At 44.6% G+C, this 24,287-nt stretch overlaps 1 protein-coding gene across 1 annotated transcript in view; it reads right to left on the bottom strand.

Annotated features, from left to right (window-relative positions):
- Positions 1–24,287, bottom strand: part of REPS2 (RALBP1 associated Eps domain containing 2) — a 107,600-nt gene that overhangs the window by 17,717 nt on the left and 65,596 nt on the right. The window contains exons 22-25 of the mRNA XM_038757119.1: positions 23,039–23,105; positions 19,713–19,758; positions 17,926–18,062; positions 11,842–11,903 (exon numbers count right to left, since the gene is read on the bottom strand). Of these exons, the coding sequence (XP_038613047.1) occupies positions 11,842–11,903; positions 17,926–18,062; positions 19,713–19,758; positions 23,039–23,105 (312 nt within the window). The remainder of the gene's footprint in view (positions 1–11,841; positions 11,904–17,925; positions 18,063–19,712; positions 19,759–23,038; positions 23,106–24,287) is intronic.

Below are 24,287 nucleotides of genomic sequence, written 5' to 3'. Positions count from 1 at the left end.
AAGGTCACACAGCAGACATGTGGTGGAGTCGGGATTCGAACCCATGACCTCTGACTCCAAAGCCCACATTGTGCTAAGCGCTGGGGTAAATACAAGCTCATCAGGTTTGTCTGTTTTGTTTTATGGTATCTCCTAAGCGCTTACTATGTGCCAGACAACTGTTCTAAGCGCTGGGGTCGATGCAAGCTAATCAGGTTGGACGCAGTTCCCGCCCCACATTTTAATTCCACATTCTTAATCCCCATTTTATAGATGAGGTCACTGAAGCCCAGTGAAGTGACTACCCCAAGGGCACCCAGACAAGTGGCAAAGCCGGGATTAGAACCCAGGTCCTTCTGTCTCCCAAGCCCGGAATCTAACCACTAAGCCAAACCGCTTCCTGACAAAGTCTATGTCCTATAATAATAATAATAATAATAATGGCATTTGTTGAGCGCTTCCTATGTGCACAGCACTGTTCTAAGCACTGGGGAGGATACAAGGTGATCAGGTTGTCCCACGTGGGGCTCACAGTCTTAATCCCCATTTTACAGGTGAGATAATTGAGGCCCAGAGAAGTTAAGTGACTTGCCCAAAGTCACACGGCTGACAAGTGGCGGAGCCGGGATTTGAACCCATGCCCTCTGACTCCCAAGCCCGGGCTCTTTCCCCTGAGCCACACTGCTTCTCTATGTGGCGTTACCAGTCAATCCCCATTTAACCAATGAGGAAATGGGCACAGAGAGGTGAAGTGACTAGCTCAAGGTCACACAGCAGACACATAATGGAGCAGGGTTAGAACCCAGGTCCTCTGAGTCCCAGTTCCAGGCCCTTCCCACTAGGCCATACTGCTTCTCATGTTGCCTTGTGGGATAGGGATGGTATCTACAACTCTACTGTATTGTACCCTCCCAAGCACTTAGTACAGTGCTCGGCACACAGTAAGCACTCAATAAATACGATTGATGAATCGGACGGCCGTAGGAAATGTTCCTGAAAAAGAGCCTCACACAGCCTGACAGAGTGGAAGCTCCTTGCTTTGCTCTGAACTTCTCAAGTGTTCAGTAAAGTGGACTGCATCAAGTGGACGCTCACTGAGTGCTATTTCTATGACTGGTTTTGTTCTCTGTCTCCCCCTTTTAGACTGTGAGCCCACTGTTGGGTAGGGACTGTCTCTATATGTTGCCAATTTGCACTTCCCAAGCGCTTAGTACAGTGCTCTGCACATAGTAAGCGCTCAATAAATACGATTGATGATGATGATGACTACAATACAAGAGATTAGTCACTGTGGCTTGCATGCTTTACCAGAGTCAGCGTGGTAGCCCCAAGTTGAAAATTCTTAGGCTTTGGGAAATGCTCTCCACCCAGCCCTCCAAAAAAAGTATATTGCTTTTACCTAAGTGATCTTACGCCCCTCAGTAGAGGTTAATTTCTATAACCCTCTGATCTTAAAACTTTGGGGGAACCGCCCGATTTCTTCCTTCTTTCTCAGAATCCCTTTCCTGCTCTCACTCTGGTTGCTCCTCTGCTTCACAGCCCTCTCTAGAGGCCCGATTGCCGAATACGCAGTATTTAAATAGCACTTTTCCGTTACTTCTCTCATTTTATCCTCACATCTTCCTGTGATAGGTAGAGGCAGGCACTATTAAACGCCAACCATGAGGAAACTGAAGCCCTCAGTTTCAACCTCTACTTCACAGCCCTCTCCAGAGGCCCATTGGCAGAATACCCAGCATTTATTCAGCACTTTAATGTTACTTCTCTCATTTTATTCTCACATCACCTGTGATAGGTAGAGGCAGGCAGTATTAACTGCCAACGATGAGGAAATGAAGCCCGGAGAGGTTGACGTTTATATTAATGTCTGTCTCCCCCTTTGGACTATAAGGTCGTCGTAAGCAGGGACTTTGTCTGCTAACTCTGTTCTGTTGTACTCTCCCAAGCACTTAGTATGGTGCTCTGCACATAGTAAGTCCTCAAAAAACACCACTAATTGGATTGGGAGCGGGAGAGGGTTTAATAATAATAACCGTGGCATTTGGAGAAGCAGAGTGGCTCAGCGGAAAGAGCCCAGGCTTTGGAGTCAGAGGTCATGGGTTCAAATCCTGGCTCCGCCACTTGTCAGCTGTGTGACTCTGGGCAATTCACTTCACTTCTCTGTGCCTCAGTGACCTCATCTGGAAAATGGGGGTTAAGACTGTGAGCCTCACGTGGCACAACCTGATCACCTTGTCACCTCCCCAGAGCTTAGAACAGTACTTTGCACACAGTAAGCGCTTAATAAATGCCATCATTATTATTATTTGTTAAGAGTTTAACATGTGCCAAACACTGTGCTAAGCACTGGGATGGATATAAGCCAATGGGGTTCGACACAGTCCCTGTCCCATGTAGGGCTCACAGTCTCAATCCCTATTTTACAGATGAGGTAACTGAGGCACAGAGAAGTAAAGTGATTTGCCCAAGGTCACCCAGCAGACAAGTGACAGAGCTGGGATACTATTCCTCCCTCCGTGTTCCACGGTCAATCTAGATCCCCAGAATCCAGTGGATTCTGCCTGCTTCCTCCCTCCTTTCCCATCTCCTTCCCTCCTCCTTCCCCATCTCCTTCCCTCCTCCTTTCCTTTCTCCTTCCTTCCTCCTTTCCCTTCTCCTTCCTTCCTCCTTTCCCTTCTCCTTCCCTTCTCCTTTCCTCCTCCTTTCCCCTCTCCTTTCCTCCTCCTTTCCCCTCTCCTTCTCTCCTCCTTTCCCCTCTCCTTCCCTCCTCCTTTCCCCTCTCCTTCCCTCCTCCTTTCCCCTCTCCTTCCCTCCTCCTTTCCCCTCTCCTTCCCTCCTCCTTTCCCATCTCCTTCCCTCCTCCTTTCCCATCTCCTTCCCTCCTCCTTTCCCATCTCCTTCCCTCCTCCTTTCCCATCTCCTTTCCTCCTCCTTTCCCATCTCCTTTCCTCCTCCTTTCCCATCTCTTTTAGACTGTGAGCCCACTGTTGGGTAGGGACTGTCTCTATATGTTGCCAACTTGTAATTCCCAAGCGCTTAGTACAGTGCTCTGCACACAATAAGCGCTCAATAAATACGATTGATGATGATGATGATGCCCCTTTCCCTTTACTCTTCCTCCAGCCCCATCCCTCCGCCCACCTTCGGGACTTGCTTCTCCAAACTCTGTCGGGATCCCTCAGCCCCCTCCCAGCTTTACCCATAATAACTCCAAATGCTGGCAGACTTTTCCGGACCCCTGCATGAGTCCCTCCTCCCTCCCATTCCCACCCCTTGGGGTAAACACTGCTCTAGAGCACCAAGATTCATCTATCCCCCTCATAGCTGACTAGAACATCTGAAGGTAATAAAGTGGAAATCAGACCTGTGGAGGCAGAACAATGACAATCTGCAAGGATCTCTGCACTTCAACCTTTCTCCATTCTAGGCAGGCCTAGAGCTCTTTGATAAGCTCTTTGAGTTGGAGAAAAGGCAGTACATTTAAACCAAGGGTAATGATCCTCAATGCTTTGGGGAATGAATGAACTGAACCCACAGAGAGCATTCACAATCTGATTTAATGCTCCATTTTCTCCAAAACCAGATCAATGAAATCTGGAAGGGGATGGGGCTAAAGGCATAGAGAGCTGACTTTTTCAAGTTGTTTTCTTTCAATCCCGGGACCATTCAAACTTTATAAAATGCTTGTTGGACACCCGTGAGGTTTCTTCTATTTTTAGAAATGCCTCTGGAAAATAATTGTAGTCAAAGAGAAACCCTATGCGACATCATCAGTGCTTTACCACTTGCCATTTTCCTGCGTGATTTTCCTTGGCACTCTATTCTAATCAGATTTCAAAATTAAATTCTACCCACTTAGGGAAGGAGGATATAGTTGGCAATAGGAAATGTTTATCTAGCAGCAGGCAGAACCTGTAGTCACATAAATTTTAGATTTCTCACATCTTTGATATGATACAAATATAACTACGTTCATCTAAAGCATGTCCTGATCCTGGAAAAAAAAATAAAGCTTGTGTTTTGGTTGGGCGTACTACATTAACAATGTGAGGAAGCCTCAAACTTAGAACATTGGGGAGGTTGAGGCTGGGTCTTTATGGGATTTGATAAACACTTATTTGCCAGGCACTGTACTGAGTACTGGATAGATACAGGCTAGTCAGGTTGGCTACAGTCCCTGACCCGCTCTAGACTGTAAGATCGTTACGGGCAGGGAACGTGTCTGCTAATTCTGTTGCCCTGCACTGTCCCAAGGGCTCAGTACATTGCTCTACACACAGTTAAGCAATCAAATACGATTGATTGATTGATTGTCCCACATAGGGCTCACAGTCTCAATACCCCTTTTACAGATAAGGTACTGAGACCCAGAAAAGTGAAGTGACTTGTCCAAAGTCACACAGGAGACAACTGGTGGAGCCGGAATTAGAACCCAGGTCTTCTGAGTCCCTGGCCTGGTATCCTTCCACTGTGACTTCGGGAATTCTGAGCTGAGCGGAAATTCTGCTCCTCTTGTCAAACTGCCCTATTGCTTGGCATGTATTTATCAGTGACCCTGCTCTTTTATGTTGCTTCGTACTTTTATTCCTTATATATCTGTGCCAGCCCTTTTTCCCCACTTGACTTTTAGATTGTGAGCCCACTGGTGAAGAGGGACCGTATCTAATTCTCACTCAAGTAAATGTTCCCAGTGCTTAATACACTGCCATGCACACCACATATACACATACTATTAACTATCAAAAAACTATTTTGTTTACCTCACTCTACATATGCGTTGGAATGAGCAAGGAGTAGGGTGCTAAAAACACTTCTACATAAACAAACGTACCTTTCTTACAACAGGCATAACCTTGTGATGAATGGACTACTCAAACTTTCAATCCACCTCAGGCAGAGACTCCCAGAGGGCAGCTGGCGGTCAAGTAGTTCTAGCAGTTGTAGTATTTATGATATTTGTTGAGTCCCTATAAGGGGAATGTACTGTACTAAGCACTGCGCAGGGAACGGATCTACCAACTCTGTTGTATTCTCCCAAAAGCTTAGTGCAGTGCTCTGCACACAGTAAGCGCTCAATACCATTGACTGATTGGAAAGAGCAAAGCAAAGAAGCGACAAGGTCCTGGCCCACAAAGAGCTTATGCTCTACTTGGGGAACTCTTTTTTGCCTCCGTCTCGCCCGTCTAGCCTCCGCCGGCCCCTGGCCGATGTTCTGCTTCTGGCCTGGAATGCCCTCCCTCCTCAAATCCGACAGACAATTAGTCTCTGCCGCTTCAGAGCCTTATTGAAGGTACATCTCCTTCCAGTCTAGGCCCCCCTTTCCTCTTCTCCCACTCCCCAATATGTCACCCTTACTCCCTTTGGTCTTCCCCAATCCTAGCCCCCCCGGGCACTTACAAACATATCTGCAATTTATTTATATTGATGTCTGTCTCCCCACTCTAGACTGCAAGCTCACTATGGGCAGGCAATGTGTCTGTTGTATTGTACTTTTCCAAGCGCTCAGTACAGTGGTCTGCACACAGTAAGCATTCAATACGAATGTCCCCTCCATCCCGTTCTTAGGGGCCAAAAGGGGTTGGTGTAACCCACAAAAATGTAACATCAACTGGTCTTATGCTTAGAGGTGAAAAATGGACATTCACACTGCAGCTAGCTACATAGGTGCCCAATTACTTGAAAAGAGGTTTGCCCTGGGAGAAGTAAGGCTATTATTATTATCACTATAGTATTTGTTAAGCGCTTACTATGTGTCAAGCACTGCCCTAAGCACTAAAGTAGATACAAGGTAATCAGGATGAACACAGTCTCTGGCCTACACAGGGCTGAGATTCTAAGAAGACAGGTTAAGAGGTATTAAATCCCCACTTTACAGATGAGAAAACTGAGGCTCGAAGAAGTGACTTGCCCAAGGTCACACAGCAGGCAACTGGCAGAGGCAAAATTAGAATCTAGGTCCTCTGCTTCCCAGGTCCCTGCTCTTTCCACTAGGCTAAACTGCTATCCTCTATTTGCTGTTTGTTGCTTTTTTTTGTTTGGATAATGGGCCGGACATTTAAGTAGCCTCCTTAAATCTGGGGAGCCCTCGATTTCAGGACAGTTTGAACCTTACATAAAATGATTTCTCTGATGGGTGGCAATTAGCCACTGTGATCACCCTACCATAATGGTTTTCTAATGTGAAAGGCAGAAGTTAATTCACTACATTAAATGGGCAGGAGTAAACATTCCAGAGGTCTTGCAATTTTAAGTAGTCATTTTTATAAATACAAGACAAAAAGAAGCCCGACCTTTCACCTTTCCTTGAAGAGGTTTTTGATCTTTTGGGCTCATCAACAGAGGCAAGAGAACCACTCCGTCCTGCGTACGGCACAGGGCCGGGAAATCTATATTACCAATCCTGCCAGAACCACTCACTGAATTTAGCCCTAAGGAAAAAAAAATTACTATTCCACATTTCCTTTCCCTCCTCCGGTTAAATCGGGAGGTTAATGTTTCACAGAGGGACAGATTTAAGGAGCACTGGGTGTGAGTTGGCAGCATTTCTTTTGTTATTCTAAACAATAACGAGGTCAGCTGTGACTCAGGAAGCCAAGTCCAGTCTCAGGGTTGGTGGGTTAGAGAATGAAAGGAGAACAGCGGGGATGGGAGGGGGATTGATCTAAATTATGGACCAAGCTATTCTACTTTGCTTTCCCCTTCCATGCAGTCAATGTAGAAGCAGAACCAAGGCTTGCAAAATTGTGTTCATTCCACTCCCTTTGGGATCCTTGTTCCGACCTCCACTCGGAAATCATTTTATATGCCTGTCTCCCCCAGTGGATCGGAAACTGCTTGTTGACAGGGAATAGATGTTTTGCCTCTGTTATCATTCCCAAGGTTTTTAGGAGAGGGTGTTGCACTGTGGGCTCTCAGTAATAGGTACGATAATATACATGGTAAATATCGCTGCTACCCTGACCCCTAACATTGATAATTATGGTATTTGTTAAGCGCTATGTGCCATCATCATCAATCGTATTTATTGAGCGCTTACTATGTGCAGAGCACCGTACTAAGCGCTGGGATGGATACGAGCAAGTCGGGTTGGACACAGTCCCTGCCCCACGTGGGGCTCACAGCCTCAATCCCCATTTTACAGCACCTGTATATATGTGTATATGTTTGTACATATTTATTACTCTATTTTACTTGTACATATTTATTTTATTTGGTTTATATGTTTTGTTTTGTTGTCTGTCTCCCCCTTCTAGACTGTGAGCCCGCTGTTGGGTAGGGACCGTCTCTAAATGTTGCAAACTTGTACTTCCCAAGCGCTAAGTACAGTGCTCTGCACACAGTAAGCGCTCAATAAATACGATTGAATGAATGAATTTTACAGAGGAGGTAACTGAGACACAGAGATATAAAGTGACTTGACCAAGGCCCCACAGCAGAGAAGTGGCAGAGCCCTCTGCTTCCTGAGTCCCCTCTCTTTTTTTTTTAAATGACATTTGTGAAGCGCTTACTATACGCCAGACACTGTACAAAGTGCTGGGGTAGATCCAAGATAATCAGGTTGGACACAGTCCATGTCCCACACGGGGCTCACAGTCTTAATCCTCATTTTACAGATGAGGTAACAGGCACGGAGAAGTGAAGTAACTCGCCTCAAGATCCCCTGGGTAAGCCAACCTACCCTAGTTCTGTCTGCAAGTCGGGCCACGCCACACCACACTTCTAAAAATCGGAGCGCCTTCTTCCTCGTCCGCCCTACCTGCGGAGATCTGGGAGCTGAAAAGCCTTGTAGAGCTCTGACAAAATTAACTGAGAGAGAAATGTAAGTTGATCCTGTAAAAAGCACAGGAGAAATTGCCAATCCATCAGGCTGGCTGCGGCTTGCTTTCCATTAGGCTCTTTTGCCGATCGGAAAGCTCATCTGAAAACAGACCCGTTCTTCTTGAATTTATTCCTGCTCTCTAAACCCGGGGCCCCCACTCGGGTAACCTAATCCATATGTTTATTCTTGTTGTCCTTTCACAACGAAGGGTCAGCTACGTTCTTTTCTTTGGGCTGCAAACTCTGAAAGTCTATATATCTCCCTCACTTGCATAGCGATACAAATGTATTCTCTCTCTACACAAAAACAGTGGGTGGCATATGAAAAAAACGATACAAGTTGACAAATTTTAAAATGTGTACAGAGTACATGGATACACAGATACAGATGCGTACATACACAATCTGAAGGCGCATTTTCCTGATTTGCGCATTTAAAACAGCTAAAATGACTGGTCTTTAGGCTTTGAATTTATTTGTCTAAACAGAGGAGATGCACAGCAATCCACAGTAATAGTGATGAAAAAAATGTGGAAATCATCCCTTCCACCTCCTCAAATAGATGCTAACAGAGTAACACCGAAGCCCACTAATGGAAGAGGAGAGAAGAAATGTGCACTGTCCAGTCCCTGAACAAATCGAAAGCGGGCTAAGGTGTGAAAGCTACTTTGCAATGAAAACCACGGTGCAACTTTAATTTTCTTCTTGATCTTTCGACCTTTATGATTGAATGAATATTTGGTACATATTTATTACTCTATTTATTTATTTATTTTACTTGTACATATCTACTCTATTTTATTTTGTAGTATGTTTGGTTTTGTCTCCCCCTTTTAGACTGTGAGCCCACTATTGGGTAGGGACTGTCTCTATATGTTGCCAATTTGTACCTCCCAAGCGCTTAGTACAGTGCTCTGCACACAGTAAGCGCTCAATAAATACGATTGATGATGATGATTTGGGGCCCAAGACAACTTTCTAATGACGATGACAATTACACAAAGAACAGGTGAATAAAATAGAGGTAGTCTCCCGAAGATCTTTAAGTCATCAGACCTGAGAGGGAATTTTTAGGTGCTGCCATGCCTGCAGGCAGGAGGATAGACAAAAGGATCCCTAAATCTCTCATTCTACAATATAATGTGAATGATGGTAACTAGACCTCCAACAGTGTCTTTGGCAAACAAGCCAACTTTGAGGTTAGAATGGGAAAGGGGAGAGTGAGAGATTTAAGAGGGAAGGGCCGGCTTCCTTTGATTACTTACCTGCTCCTGGAGTCTGAAATCTACCACGCTGGGCAACTGAACAGGAGGCTTGAGCTGAGGGCCCGGCTCGGCGTTGGCATTGTGGTGTGAATTCTGCTGGATCAACATAAACATTCCTCACCCAACGCCTTCTTGAGTATCTAAAACAAGCAAGTCCTACTTCCACCCTCATTCCATGTGTCCCGAGTCACTTCGACCCAACAAACCACCCTGACACGGACATATTTATTTATACCCTGCAGCACTTGTGTCCATAAGCATACTCAATGGACGGACAGTCTCGCTGTCTCTATTGCTGTACATTCCCAAGTGTTTAGTATATTGTTGTGCACCCAATTTAAAAAACAAACAAACAATAAAACCATTCCTAAAGATTAAGGTCCTTGTGGGCAGGGATTACATCCACCCAAGCTGTTGCAGCAGCGTGGTGGAGTGACTAGAGTCCGGGCCTAGGAATCGGAAGGTCATGGGTTCTAATCCCGGCTCCACCACTTGTCTGCTGTGTGACCTTGAGCAAGTCACCTCACTTCTCAGTGGAAAGAGCCCGGGCTTTGGAGTCAGAGGTCATGGGTTCAAATCCCGACTCCCCCACATGTCTGCTGTGTGACCTTGGGCAAGTCGCTTAACTTCTCTGGGCCTCAGTTACCTCGTCTGGAAAATGGGGATTAAGACTGTGAGCCCCATGTGGGACAACTTGATCACCCTGTAACCCACCCCAGCGCTTAGAACAGTGCTCTGCACATAGTAAGCGCTTAACAAATGCCATTACAGTGCTTAGAACAGTGCTTGGCACATAGTAAGCGCTTAATAAATGCCATCATTATTATTAATATTATTATTCTCCGGTCACTTAGTGACCTCATCTGTAAAATGGAGATTGAGCCTGTGAGCACCATATAGGGGCTGTGTCCAACTTGATTTGCTTATATCCACCCTAGACCTTAGCATAGTGCTTGGCACATAGTAAGTGCTTAACACACACCATAATTTTGTTTTTGGTACTGTACTTCCTCAAGCACTTGGTAAGCACTAAATACATATTAATGGGCACATGGTAAGCACTCAGTATATACTGTTGATTCACATAAACTTTAGCATTGGTCTTCCCTGCTAGACTGTAAACTACCTGGAGGCAAGGATTATTCATTCATTCGTTCAATCGTATTTATTGAGTGCTTACTGTTTGCAGAGCACTGTACTAAGTGCTTGGGAAGTACAAGTTTATTCCTACTAACTGGACTACATTCTCAGTGCACAGTTCAGTGCTCAATAACTTGTATATACCAGCTAGAACACGGATTCAGTTTGGGGGCTCACCACCGGTCCAATAAAACTGCTTCCTTTTTACGATTATGCATCTATGCTACTCTGAGCAGTATAGCCGAGTGAGTCAGAAGGACCTGGGTTTTAATCCTGGTTCCTCCACCTGTCGGTTGTGTGACCCTGGACAAGTCATTTCCCTTCTCGGTGAAGCAGCGTGGCTCAGTGGAAAGAGCCCGGGCTTTGGAGTCAGAGGTCGTGGGTTCAAATCCCGGCTCCGCCACTTGTCAGCTGTGTGACTTTGGGCAAGTCATTTAAACTTCTCTGGGCCTCAGTTACCTCATCTGGAAAATGGGGATTAAGACTGTGAGCCCTCCATGGGACAACCTGATCACCTTGTAACCTCCCTACCGCTTAGAACAGTGCTTTGCACATAGTAAGCGCTTAATAAAAGCCATTATTATTATTATTATTAATGACTGTTTGTTAAGCGCATACTATAAATGGGGACTAAGACTGTGAGCCCCATGTGGGACAGGGACTGTGTCCAACCTCATTATCTTGTATCTTCCCCAGTGTTTAGTCCTTCTGGACTGTGAGCCCACTATTCTAGACTGTGAGCCCACTATTGGGTAGGGACCGTCTCTATATGTTGCCAACTTGAACTTCCCAAGCGTTTAGTACAGTGCTCTGCACACAGTAAGCGCTCAATAAATACGATTGAATGAATGAATGAACGGTGCTTGACACATAGCATGGGCTTAACAAACACCATCATCATTCTTATTACCATAAGGACCTGCCATTCATTCATTCATTCAATTGTATTTATTGAGCATTTACTGTGTGCAGAGCACTGTACTAAGCGCTTGGGAAGTACAAGTTGGCAACATATAGAGACGGTCCCTACCCAACAGCGGGCTCACAGTCTAGAAGGGGGAGACAGACAACAAAACAAAACATATTAACAAAATAAAACAGAACAGTAAATATGTACAAGTAAAATAAATAGAGTAATAAATCTGTACAAACATATATACAGGTGCTGTGGGGAGGGGAAGGATGTAGGGCGGGGGGGATGGGGAGGGGGAGAGTACTCCTTGCAGCTAAGGGCCCTACAATGTGCCAGTTTATTGTTGTATTAGCCTCTCCCAAGTGCTTAGTACAGTGCTCTGTACACCATAAGCACTCAATAAATTCAATTAACTGACTGATAACGGTCCCAGCCACCACAGCCACAGCAGAGGGTATTGGGGAAAGACATGGTGAAGTCCTAGTGGACTGCAACTTTCCAGCATTCTAGAGGTTGAGATCTCATTCCTCTGGACCAGTTAACCAACAGCATTTTATAAGCACCTACACTAGCAAAGCACTGTACTCAGAGCTTGAGAGAGTTAGTAGACATGATCCCTGCCATCGAGGAGCTTACACGCCAGCAAGCTCTCACACCCACAACTGTAAAATGCCAATGTAAATGAAGCACCCAGGCCCAATTTGGCCAGGGCCATGTTCTTCCTACCTGTGACATATGAGGCCTAGGCGGCAGTGCCGGTGGCGGAGGTAACCATCCTGATTTAGCAACTGAAAAGGAAAAAAAAATACAAAATGAATTGACCAACTTTTCTACCAGAAATTGCTCTGACATTTACTCTCTTTCATTTTTTTCAAAAACGCACCCAAAGGTTTTGTAAAATTAAGAACGCTTACTACAAATCTCACCCAACCCACTCCCCTCCAAATTGCAAGTGCTTCGGTCCTTAACTTTAAGACATGACGTAAAGCACAGGGTCAATGAATGTCTCGATGTTTGCCGAGAGGCTGAAGCAAGATTCCTATTTAGACTGTAGGGAGCCAACTTGATTAGCCTTTATTTATTTATTTATTTTACTTGTACATATCTATTCTATTTATTTTATTTTGTTAGTATGTTAGTATGTTGTTAGTTTGTTGTTTGTTGTTGTTTGTTAGTATGTTTGGTTTTGTTCTCTGTCTTCCCCTTTTAGACTGTGAGCCCACTGTTGGGTACGGACTGTCTCCATATGTCGCCAATTTGTACTTCCCAAATGCTTAGTACAGTGCTCTGCACATAGTAAGCGCTCAATAAATATGATTGATGATGATGATGATTAGCCTGCATCTACCCCAGTGCTTAGAACAATGCTTTACACATAGTAGGCACTTAGCACATACTGTAATAATAATAATAATCATATTATAACACCACATTTGAGAGGGTGCAACCAATTTCCAACTATTCAAAGGGCAGCTTATTAACATCCTTTGATACTCCTCTCTCTGTTTCTCTGACCACTTGAAAATGCCCACTTGCACCTCAAAATAATAATAATAATAATGGTACTTGTTAAATGCTTACTATGTGCCAAGCACTGTTCTAAATGCTGGGGTAGAGACAAGATAATCAGGTTGGACACAGTCCCTGTCCCACATGGGGTTCACACTCAATCTCCATGTTACAGATGAGGTAACTGAGGCCCAGAGAGGTGAAGCGGTTTGCTCAAGGTCACACAGCAGATATGTGGAGGCGCTAGGATTAAAACCCAGATCCTTAGAACCTGGGTTAGAACCCAGAGGCCTGGAGCTGGGGAGAGAGGAACTGGAGAGAGGAGAGCTGCGGATGGGGAGAGGGAGAAGAAAGAGCCAGACCAAGGGCTGGTTAGGGCGAGGGGTCCCTTGCTTCACTGAAAGTGATCGAACTCAAACCACTCCATTTTGCACTAATCAACTCTGGTGAAAGACCCATAGGGAGGAGGTTGAAACTGTTGATTAAAATAAGTGTTTTAATTATGTATGGATTTTGATTATCCATGCCAATTGTTTCCCCATTCCTAGGGATTAACTAGAATTGGATGCATTGCTCTGAGAGAATGAGGAGGAGAGAGATGAGATGAGAAATGAAACAGATGAGACAAGAGGCAGACGGATGAGACAACGAGATCCTACCTTTAGAAAATATTTTCTTAAAAGTTACATATTTTACTAAAATAGCTTACCCACTTTAAGCTAAAATTAAAAACACTTGATGTGTGAATGCATCATCAGGGGAGGAAACATTTCCAGTTGAATCAGAGAACATTAATGCTCCTATAAATAATCATTCAGAAACACCTTCAATACACACACACGCTCTCTGCACACAGAGGCCCTTTATATACTGACCAAGTGAAGCATGACTCGGGGGGGAAAAAAAAGGAATTTCCTTAACCTGCATTCCCCCCCAAATTTCTGCACATAATCCACCGTGCCCACCTAGAACTTTAGCCATCAGTCAAAAGTTTTGCAAATAATACGCTTTGCCTAGTGTGGGTGGGAAGAGCCGGAGCGGATCTCAACGGCCCCCGGGGATTCTAACGCAGTGTAACGGAGAGCAATCTTTCATCCTGAGCTCAGCAGTCTCGATGCTAACAACCGTGAAGCCCCATCCATTATTTCTCCCAATCTGTCTCTAGTTAAACCCACGAAACACAACCGCGGGTCAAACTGCGGGGAAGACTCGGCTTTGAACGTGCGTCCGCAATAAAGAAACTCAAGTTTAAAAGCCTGTTTCGGGCGGGATTGATGGGAGCCTCTGTCATTCCCCTTCCACTGGCCCCTAAGCGAGTTTAGCCTTGTCTTCAAAAGGTCGCCTTTCCAGCTTTGCCAAGATTTCCTTTGAAAAAAGGCCAACCATAGCATTAGAATACGCCAAACTCTAGGATGAGAACAACACTAAACCAACTTGAATGTCTTTGACAGATTTTTCTTTCTCCAGAACCTGCAGATGTTTTAAAATTGTTAACACGGTCACTCATTACAGCATTCCACCTCAATCACTTCCACAGCAGCAGTGTGGCCTACTGCAAAGAGCACAGGCCTGGAGTCAGAGGACCTGGGTTCTAATCCTGAGTTTGCTACTTGCCTATGAGGCCTTGGGCAAGTCACTTCACTTCTCTAGGCCTCGGTTTCTTCATCTGTAAAATGGGGATTTAAACTGTGAGGCCAATGTGGGATAGGGATTGTAGTTTACCTGATTGGCTTGTATCTACCCCGGGGCCTGGTACAGTGCCTGACACATACTAAGTGCTTACCAAAGACCATTAAAAAAAAATAAAAGAATTAAAAAGACCCAGGATCTCTGACAGGGAGGCTTACCCCGACTCCTGCAGAATGCAGTGTTCGAGATGGGTCAGCCTTTGGCCTCTTCTCCATTAATCTTAGACTTATAGCTAATGATCTTAATGACTTCAGGCAAATCCCTTACAGATCCTTAAATACAAGTACACATTAACAGGCTTTACTGATTTGAAAACATCCTGCTTTTTAAGTAATCTCTGACCAATTCCTTCCTCTTTTATTCTCATTGTCTCAAAACAATTGGCTTTTTTTGTAGTCTATGCTTTAAAAAGGTTGGAAAAAAAAGCACAGGCGTTTTCAGGAACATCTATTTCACCCTTTTTGGATGGAAAAGAAAGAGTACAAAGCCTCCTTAGCTAATGCATTTAAACTCCAGTTTTTCCATTTCATTTATGCTCCCTGAAAATTCAAATTATCTTCATTTTCCTGCTTTTATTTCTACAAATTCAAGCTATACTATTTACACTTTTTTTTTAATAGCCTAGCCTCGTTTCCACTTGGGGGACTATTCCTCTTGGTGATGCAAATCAATCAATGGTGATTTCCTAGCACCTAATATGTGCAGAACACTATACTAAGCACTTGGGAGAGTTCCACAGATTTCAAATACACAGTCACTGAAGTTACTGGTTTGCCCAGCTAGACTGATAATAATCTTTGTCATACTTTTCATATACTGGTGCTTTTCCCCCCATTCTGTATCTCAAATCTATAGAGGTTTAATAAATCATTGGGAAAAATCAACTCTAAGAAGTAACTCCTGACTCAATAGGACTTTCTGTCCACATGCTGTAGAAAGTGAATATCAACTGTTTATCAAATTTCCTTATTAATCCCTGATAAAAATATATACAGTTGCCATTATATTCAAAGAAGGCATCCTGACCGAGTGGATAGGGCACAGAACCGGAAGTCAGAAGGACCTGGATTCTAATTCTGGCTGCGCCACTTGTCTGCTGTGTGTCCTTGGGCCAGGTTACTTAGCATCTCTGTGCCGCACTTTCCTCATCTGTAAAATGGGGATTAAGACTGTGAGCCCCATGCGGGACTGGACTGTGTCCAAAGTGATTAGCTTTTATCTCTCCCAGCCCTTAGTACAGAGTAAGCACAGAGTACACTCAACAAATACTTAGAGAAGCAGCGTGACTCGGTGGAAAGAGCACAGGCTTGGGAGTCAGAGGTCATGGGTTCGAATCCTGGCTACGCCACTTGTTAGCTGGGTGACCTTGGGCAAGTCACTTAACTTCTCTGGGTCTCAGTTCCCTCATCTGTAAAATGGGGATTAAGACTGTGAGTCCCCCCTCCCCCCGCCGGACAACCTGATCACCTTGTGACCTCCCCAGTGCTTAGAACAGTGCTTCGCGCATAGTAAGTGCTTAACAAATGCCATCGTTATTAAATACCAGAGAAAAAAAGACTGCCCTGATAGTGAAGTTCACTTTTGTGTGTCTGAAAATACCAATGTGGTCTCTGCATTCCCAGCCTCACTGAGCACACAAAAAACGTTATCCCTGTAGACATTATCCCACTGAGGGCATGAAATGTGTCAACCAACTCGGTTATACTGTCCTTTCCTAAGTGCTTAGTACAGTGCTCTGTACGTGGTAAGTGCTCAAATTCTAGTGATTAACAGTCCCTTAAGGAAAGAAACTGGGTCTGATGCGATCATAGTGCATTTACTGAAGTGCTTAGCACACACAGCAAGTACCCAATACCATTACTATTTATTCTCACCAACATCAACGTTCTACTATTTTGCGGGGAGGGGATGAAGCGCCCCAAGATGAAAGTGTTTGAGAGCCAGGGCCTCAGGTTCAAATACAAAAGTCTTTCAGCTGCAAATACACGCTAAATTCCCTCTCCAACCCCAATTACCACGAAGAACAGAAAAACACGGGAAACGAAAGGAGAAGCCAAGTCCATTTCCTTTAGAACCGGTCAAGAGGCACAAATGAATTTGCTTTCAGACACAGTTCAGATCAGGGAGGAAGTCAGCCCAATGGGAGAACTATGTGGGTCTGCAGTGGTCAGGACCTCCAGAAAGACACGCCCTTTCACCCTGCCATTCAATTAGCCGAAAAGCAAACACCCAAAGTCCTGCCACAAAAATCTCGCAGGCCATTGTTAGTGAGCTGGTGGTTACTTCTGCAATACAGAAATCCGGCTAAAATACAGAACAAGGAATTCCAGAAGATTGTCGGTGTGAAATACACAGTAATTTCTAAACCTTCTCCCACTCTGAGACAACAAATTGTGTCCAGGTCAATTTGGAGTGCCAAGAATAAAGATCAGATATGCAGTCTTCCTTAATATTCACCTTAGACTCCTGTCTATCATCATCATCATCATCAATCGTATTTATTGAGCGCTTACTATGTGCAGAGCACTGTACTAAGCGCTTGGGAAGTACAAATTGGCAACATATAGAGACAGTCCCTACCTAACAGTGGGCTCACAGTCTAAAAGGGGGAGACAGAGAACAGAACCAAACATGCTAGACGGAGCACTGAGCTCTTAACACTAAGCACTGACAACACTATCTCCTTCCCTTCCCCACAGCACCTGTATATATGTATATATGTTTGTACATATTTATTACTCTATTTATTTATTTAACTTGTACATATCTATTCTATTTACTTTATTTTGTTAGTGTGTTCGGTTTTGTTCTCTGTCTCACCCTTTTAGACTGTGAGCCCACTGTTGGGTAGGGACTGTCTCTATATGTTGCCAACTTGTACTTCCCAAGTGCTTAGTACAGTGCTCTGCACACAGTAAGTGCTCAATAAATACGATTGATTGATTGACTGATTGATGTGACATCGAAGAATTCCTAGTATCAATTCTGACAGCATTCCCAAAGGTAGGGAGTTAAATGGGACCTTTTGACTTTGACAACTGGGTTCTTCGCCATTACAATCGATCCCGGAAATCGAGTTGACACCCAAGGGAGGATGTTGAGGTAAAAGAGGGAAAGATTGGGTGTGCATGAGTTCTGAGCCACTTGCTGAAGACTTGTCTCCAGAGCCTTTGGCATCAGGCACTGGCCGGAGCATCTTCTTGGTAAGACTTCTGGGTAGGAGACACTCCCCTGCTTCTATTTTCTTGCTAGAAGTCAATAGCATGAGATTCACTTCCCTATCCAGCCTCTTCAGAACGTGGCTGTGAAAAGGCTTTGCCCTCCCTCTCCTCATTCCTGGCGGACCTTCAGTGTAGTACAACTGTGACTCAGAAAACATTCAGCTGTCCATAAACTAGGAAATAGGATCCTTTATCTCTTTTTATAGACCTATAATGAGCAGCAATAGGAAAATATGCCATCAGAGGGCTGACAATGCAAAGATTTCCTTTTACAAAGTTACTTGTCATCATCATCTATAAATTCCACCTTATTTTTAACCATAATTGCTAGCAATTTTGAGTATCTCGGCTCTCACTAGAAGGGCTACAAGGCGCGTTGGGGCTGCCTCACCTGGAGTTCCTGGCTGGAAAACCTTGTTCAAATCCAAGGAGGAGGCCCTGGAGTGTGATTTCTGAGGGCGCGGAGGTGGGGTTGGAGGCTCCTCGCCCCTCTTCATGGCCTCTTCGATTGATGTGCTCGAGTAAGACCTGTAGGCAAACAAAAGAAAGGCACCCGATTCAAATGCTCTGCAGTGGGAAAGGAATGAATCAACAGACTGGCTGAACACTGGAAACCCAAGAGTAGCAGAGGCCTCTGCTTGGTCCCACCAACCTAGAGAACCAGCAGGGCCTAAGAGTCTGTGGGCCTGGGTTCTAATCCTGGATCTGCATTGTGACCTCAGGCAAGTCGCTTAGACTCCTCTGTAAAATGGGGATTAAGACCGTGAACCCCATGTGGCACAGGGGCTGTGTCCAACTTGATTATCTCATATCTACCCTGGTGCTTACGATAGTGTCTGACACATAGTAAGCTCATTGTGCCGTACTGTACTCTCCCAGGCGCTTAGAGTGTTCTGCACATAGTAAGCACTCAATAAATACCCCTGATTGATGGATAGTGAGTGCTTAACGAATACTACTAAAGCCAACAAACAAATGAAAAGAAAATCAACAAACCTGCCTGCCGGGACTAACCACTCCCTGGGGGGAAATTTTGGAGTTTCTCTTTGCCTAGTCCCACTTGCAATCTCTGTTTTTCTACTTAACAATACTGGTATTTGTTAAGCGCTGCTGTGTTACAGGCACTGTACTAAGCACGGGGGTAGACACAAGATAATCAGGTTGGACACAGTCCCTGTCCCACATGGGGCTCACAGTCTTCATCCTCATTTTACGGACCTGAAAATGGAGGCACAGAGAAGTGAAGTGACTTGACCAAAGTAACACAGCAGACAAGTGGCAGGGCCAGCATTAGAACCCAGGTTCTCTGACTCCCAGGCGTACATTCTCTCCATTAAGCTCTGCTGCTTGCGTTCTTACGAGGAAAAGACCATGGGAGACTAAGGCACAGGACCCTCACTTACTCCTTGATCACTGTAATTCCATAAACTACCTAAACTATTATTAGTATTGTTATCAAGATGCTTCCCAGTTTAAAAAGAAGGAAAAAATCATCTCAACAGAGACCTGGACTCTTCTGGTACATGTGTCGTTTTACACTGCATTTCGGCCAATAAATCGGGCATGGGAATCAGCAAGCAAATGTGTCCCAGATAAACAATAACACACACACACACACAATAAATGCAAGAATTTCTTACTTTGGGCCTCCCTCTCTTCCTAAACATGCAATCATTTCTTTTCAAAATCTTCAGGCAGCACAATTCTTCCCTACCACCTAATATGCACCAGTCTCCATTAGTTACGCTAAGCAAAGCGGAGGGCTTCAGATGGGCGCCGAAGCCAAGAAATAGGCAGGGGCAACCAGCCCCCTGCCCATGTCGCAAACCAGATGGGCTAGATCTTTGGGGAGCCAGCCTGTAGCTAAGCAGAGCAGAGTGAACATCACAGCGTAAACCTCCCAAGTCGTCACTGAGATCAGTTCCCCAAACCACTGGGCCAGCGACACTGACTCTCAGCCTCCGAAGCATTTTTGAAAGTGTCCTCTAAGAGAGTTCATCAGAAATAAACTGGTCTGTCTTATATGTGCTTACTAAATGTCAAACGCTCTTCTAAGCGCTGGGGTAGGGAAAAGTCAATTCGTCGGACACGACTAGTCCCTCGCAGGGGTCACGGTTTAAGAAGGTGGGTCTTTGGTCTCCATCAGAATATCAAAAACAGAAATTAATGCAACACTACCTGGACCGTGGTCTTGCTTTGAGAGAATTCGCTTCCTTCCATGCAGCTGAAACAAAGATGGGATTAGATGTTCGCTTTGATTTATGCATCTGTCGACACACTGTTTTGGAGCATTCTGGCTAGGGGAAGGAGGAGGCTGTATAGCCAAATAGGGAGTGGGATTGGAAGTCAGAAGACCTGGGTTCAAATCTGCTTCAGCCTGCTGTGGGACTCTAGACGTCACTTCACTTTTCTGAGCCTCAGTTCTTCCTCTGAACAGGAATGGTGTCTTATCTGATTACGTTATATCTCGACACTTGGCACAGTTCTTGATATACCGTGAGCACCGAATGCCAAGGTTGGTGGGGGAGAGGGGAAACACTACATTTCATCCATTCTAAATGCAGAAGAAATAATAACAATAATAATAATAATAATGGCATTTATGAAGCGCTTACTATGTGCAAAGCCCTGTTCTAAGCGCTGGGGAGGTTACAAGGTGATCAGGTTGTCCCACGGGGGGCTCACAATCTTAATCCCCATTTTACAGATGAGGTAATTGAGACCCAGAGAAGTTAAGTGACTTGCCCAAAGTCACATAGCTGACAATTGGCGGAGCCGGGATTTGAACCCATGACCTCTGACTCCAAAGCCCGGGCTCTTTCCACTTAGCCACGCTGCTTCTATGAAATGCAGAAACTACTATAAAATTTAACTTTTCCATGTTCCCAAAACACCTGCCAGGACTAATTACGGAACATCCTGTCATGTTATAAAAATAGACTAAATAAAAGATGGGATTTGCATTTATATTAGCAGTAACCAACAATGTCTTCTACCTGGGCCAGAAAATAGGTCCTGTCGCATTGTTTGGTCCACAGCGCTTACTCTCGAAGCTCAATTTTTAAAAAGTAAAGAGTGGGGGGGACAAAACAAAATTTTTAAAAAACCTTTTAGGTGTGTTATTTTGGGACAAACGACACCCCAATAATACTTTTCCATCTGACAGCTGATTCCAACTCATAGCAAAGTTACATGTCACCAGTCACAAACACAGAACAAACTAATCGTGGGTGGCCAAGGCTTTAGGGGTTACCCAAGTGGCTAATTTAGCAACGGCCAACTGCTCTATTTTGGCTCTAAGTGGGCTTTGGATGCAACCTTATTCCATGCGCTTTGCAATGTGCTTCACCACAGCTCCCTGTGGCCTTCGCTCCTGCAGTGATACAACTGGCCAGGATAATAATAATAATGGTATTTCTTAAGCACTTACTATGTGCAAAGCGCTGTTCTAAGCGCTAGGGAGGTTACAAGTTGATGAGGTTGTCCCACAGGGGGCTCACAGGTTTAATCCCCATTTTACAGATGAGGGAACTGAGGCCCTGAGAAGTGAAGTGACTTACCCAAAGTCACACAGCTGACAGTTGGTGGAGCCGGGATTTGAATCCATGACCTCTGACTCCAAAGCCCGGGCTCTTTCCACTGACCCACGCTGCTTCTCTTAGAACGGCACTGGGCAAACCCCTTATGCTACAACAAATTTTTGGTCAGTCACATTTAATGAGTGCTTACTGTGTGCAGAGCACTGTACTAAGTGCTTGGGAGAGTACAGTGGAACAGACACATTTCCTGCCTACAGCAAGCTTACGGTCTAGAGGACTGAGCACTGGTTCTCAGTCCAGAAGTGTTTGTGACTGGGCTGGGGCCCCCGTGCCTAACGAGACTCGCTGTCAGCACTGGAAATAGACTACTTGACTGTGAAAAGCAGTGTGGCCTAGTGGAAAGACCACAGGCCTGGGATTCAGAAGGATCTGGGTTCTAATCCCACCTCTGCCACTTGCCATCTGAGAAACCATGGGGCAAGTCACTTCATTTCTTTGTGCCTTAGTTACCTCATCTGTAAAATGGGGATTAAGACTGTGAGCCCCAGGTGAGACAAGGACTGTGTCCACTCTGATCATCTTGCATTTACCCCAGAGCTTATTATTATTATTATTATTACAATGCTTGATGCATGTTAAGTGCTTTACAAATACTAATAATAAAAAATTAGAATAATTGCGGTGCATGTTAAGTGCTATGTGTCAGGCACTGTATTAAGCGCCGGGGTAGATACAAGTTAATAAGGTCCCCCATGGGGCTCACAATCGAAGTAAATGGGAGAACAAGAATTGAATCTCCGGTTTGCAGATGGGGAAACTGAGTTAAGTGGCACAGCTGGGATCAAAACCCAGATCCTCTACCACATCCATGCTCTTTCCACTAGGCCATGCTGCTTCTTGAGTTTTAGTTCTCTAGTCTAATTTTAGATGAACACGTCTATCAACTCTTGTTATATTGTATGCTCCCAGGTGCTTAGGACAGTGCTCTGCCCAAAGTAAGCACCCAATGAATACCATTGATGTACTGATTAATTGAGCAGGGATTTAAATTTCCTGGGCATTTCTTTACCAAGTTTTCCATTCTCCAACCTTATCCCCAAAGGGCCTTGGTGATTCCCAAGGAAGGCACTTCTCCGCTGCCCTTTCAAACCTGACAGTCCCTCTGATTCCACCCCTCACCCCAACCGTGATTCAGTCTCCAGTGGAAGGGGATTACAACCCAAGCACATTAAAGAAAATAACTGCAATGGATCCTCCGTCTCCCTCCCTCACAACCAGGAGTAAAACCCAGGGAATAATGCAGCTTTAAAAAATGCATACTTTCAGGTTTCTTGTATGGCAGTTCAGGACAACGATGATCAATTTGTCAGGTCTGCATTAATTCTTTTGCGTGCTTATTTTTACAAATCTAAAACTATATTAATGTGCAGCTCCCCCTCTAGTCTGTAAGCTCCTTGAGGGCAGGGATCATCTATATCTATTCTGTCCTATTAAACTCTACCAAGCGCTTAATTCAGTGCTCTGCACACAGTAAGTGCTCAATTAATACCACTGATGGATTAAAAATGGAAACTGAAAATCTTGGTTTCCAGGTCCTAGCTACTAGAGAAGCAGTGTGGCTCAATGGAAAGAGCCTGGGCTTGGGAGTCAGGGATCATGGGTTCGAATCCCAGCTCCACCACTTGTCAGCTGGGTGACTTTGGGCAAGTCACTTAACTTCTCTGGGCCTCCGGTCCCTCATCTGTAAAACAGGGATTAAGACTGTGAGCCCCACGTGGGACAACCTGACCACTTTGTAACCCCCCGAGCGCTCAGAACAGTGCTTTGCACATGGTAAGCACTTAATCAATGCCATCATTATTACTATAGCTCTGAGGGCCTCCTGGAAAAAAATTATGGTGTTGAAAATCCACAGGAAAGTTGTATGTCATTAATTAGTTAAATGAAGAAAATTTCCTCGCATACCTTGCTTCTCTTCAGTTTTCACATCTTGCAGTTGGGTAGTTTTATCAGGCGTCTTCTCCACAGACGTCTTCTCGCAGGAAAAGAGCGAATGGAACAAGAGCATCAGAACTGGTAAAATGGATTCACCTGCTTGAGACTTTGAGCTTTACTTGGTTTTGGTTAGGTGAAGAGGTTGGAAACCAGAAGTGGTGATTTATGAGTGTTCAAATGCCTTTGCTCCATGCCTCTCCATGAAGCCGAATTAACCCCATCTTCAAAGTAAGGGAGAATTGAGCTGCAGTTGTAATATTTATTGAACAACCACTGGGTGAATGCACTTCACTTAGCTCTTGGAAAGTACAAAGTACATAAGAGATAACGTTCTCTGCTTTAGAGGTATTTAAATAAAACAATAATAATAGTAATAGTGATAGTAATAATAGTGGTATTTGTTAAGTACTCACTAGGTAACAAACATACTACGGGCTGGAGTATATAAAAGACTGTCAGATCAGAGTTCTTGTCCCATGTGGGGACAGGAAGGAGGGAGAGGGAGAATAGGCGTTTAAACCCCATTTTACAGGTGCGAAAACTGAGGGGCACAGAAACTAAGTGACTCACCCAAGCTTACACTACAGGCAAATGGCGGAGCCAAGACTGTTCTCAAAAATCAGGCTTCTATTTTTTAAAATCTTTGATTTTATTCTTAAAAGGTTTTAAAGATCTTCAACCTGATTTTTTTCTACGTTTCACAAATTGAGCAGAGTGCATGTACCTCACATAAAGAACTTATCACAATCAATGGTATTTAAGGAACACTTACTGTGGGCAGAGCACTGTACTAAGCACAATATATCAGAGATGCTAGTCACAAGTCCCTGCCCTCAAGGAAGAGTTGTTAAAACCACATAATATGCTACTGACAGGGACAGCATGACCTAGTGGAAACAGCATGGGCTTGGGGGACAGAGGACCTGGGTTCTAATCCCAATTCTGCCACTTGCCTGCTGTGAGCCCCTGGGCAAATCACTTCCCTTCTCTGTGCCTCAGTTCCCTCATCGGCAAATGGGGATTCAATACCTGTTGTCCTTCCTACTTAGACTGTGAGCCCCATGTGGGACCTAATGCTTAGTACAGTGCTTGGCACATACACAGTAAGTGCTTAACAAATAACCACAATTATCATTATTAATATTATTATATTGTCAATTTGACTCACAGCATTGGAGGTCAGGCTTTTTTTTCCTGTAGGTTAATTCTCCCTTTATGG

Source organism: Tachyglossus aculeatus, chromosome 15, assembly GCF_015852505.1.
Source record: "Tachyglossus aculeatus isolate mTacAcu1 chromosome 15, mTacAcu1.pri, whole genome shotgun sequence".
Classification (NCBI taxonomy): Eukaryota; Metazoa; Chordata; class Mammalia; order Monotremata; family Tachyglossidae; genus Tachyglossus; species Tachyglossus aculeatus.
This window is presented reverse-complemented; position numbering and strand designations above follow the sequence as displayed.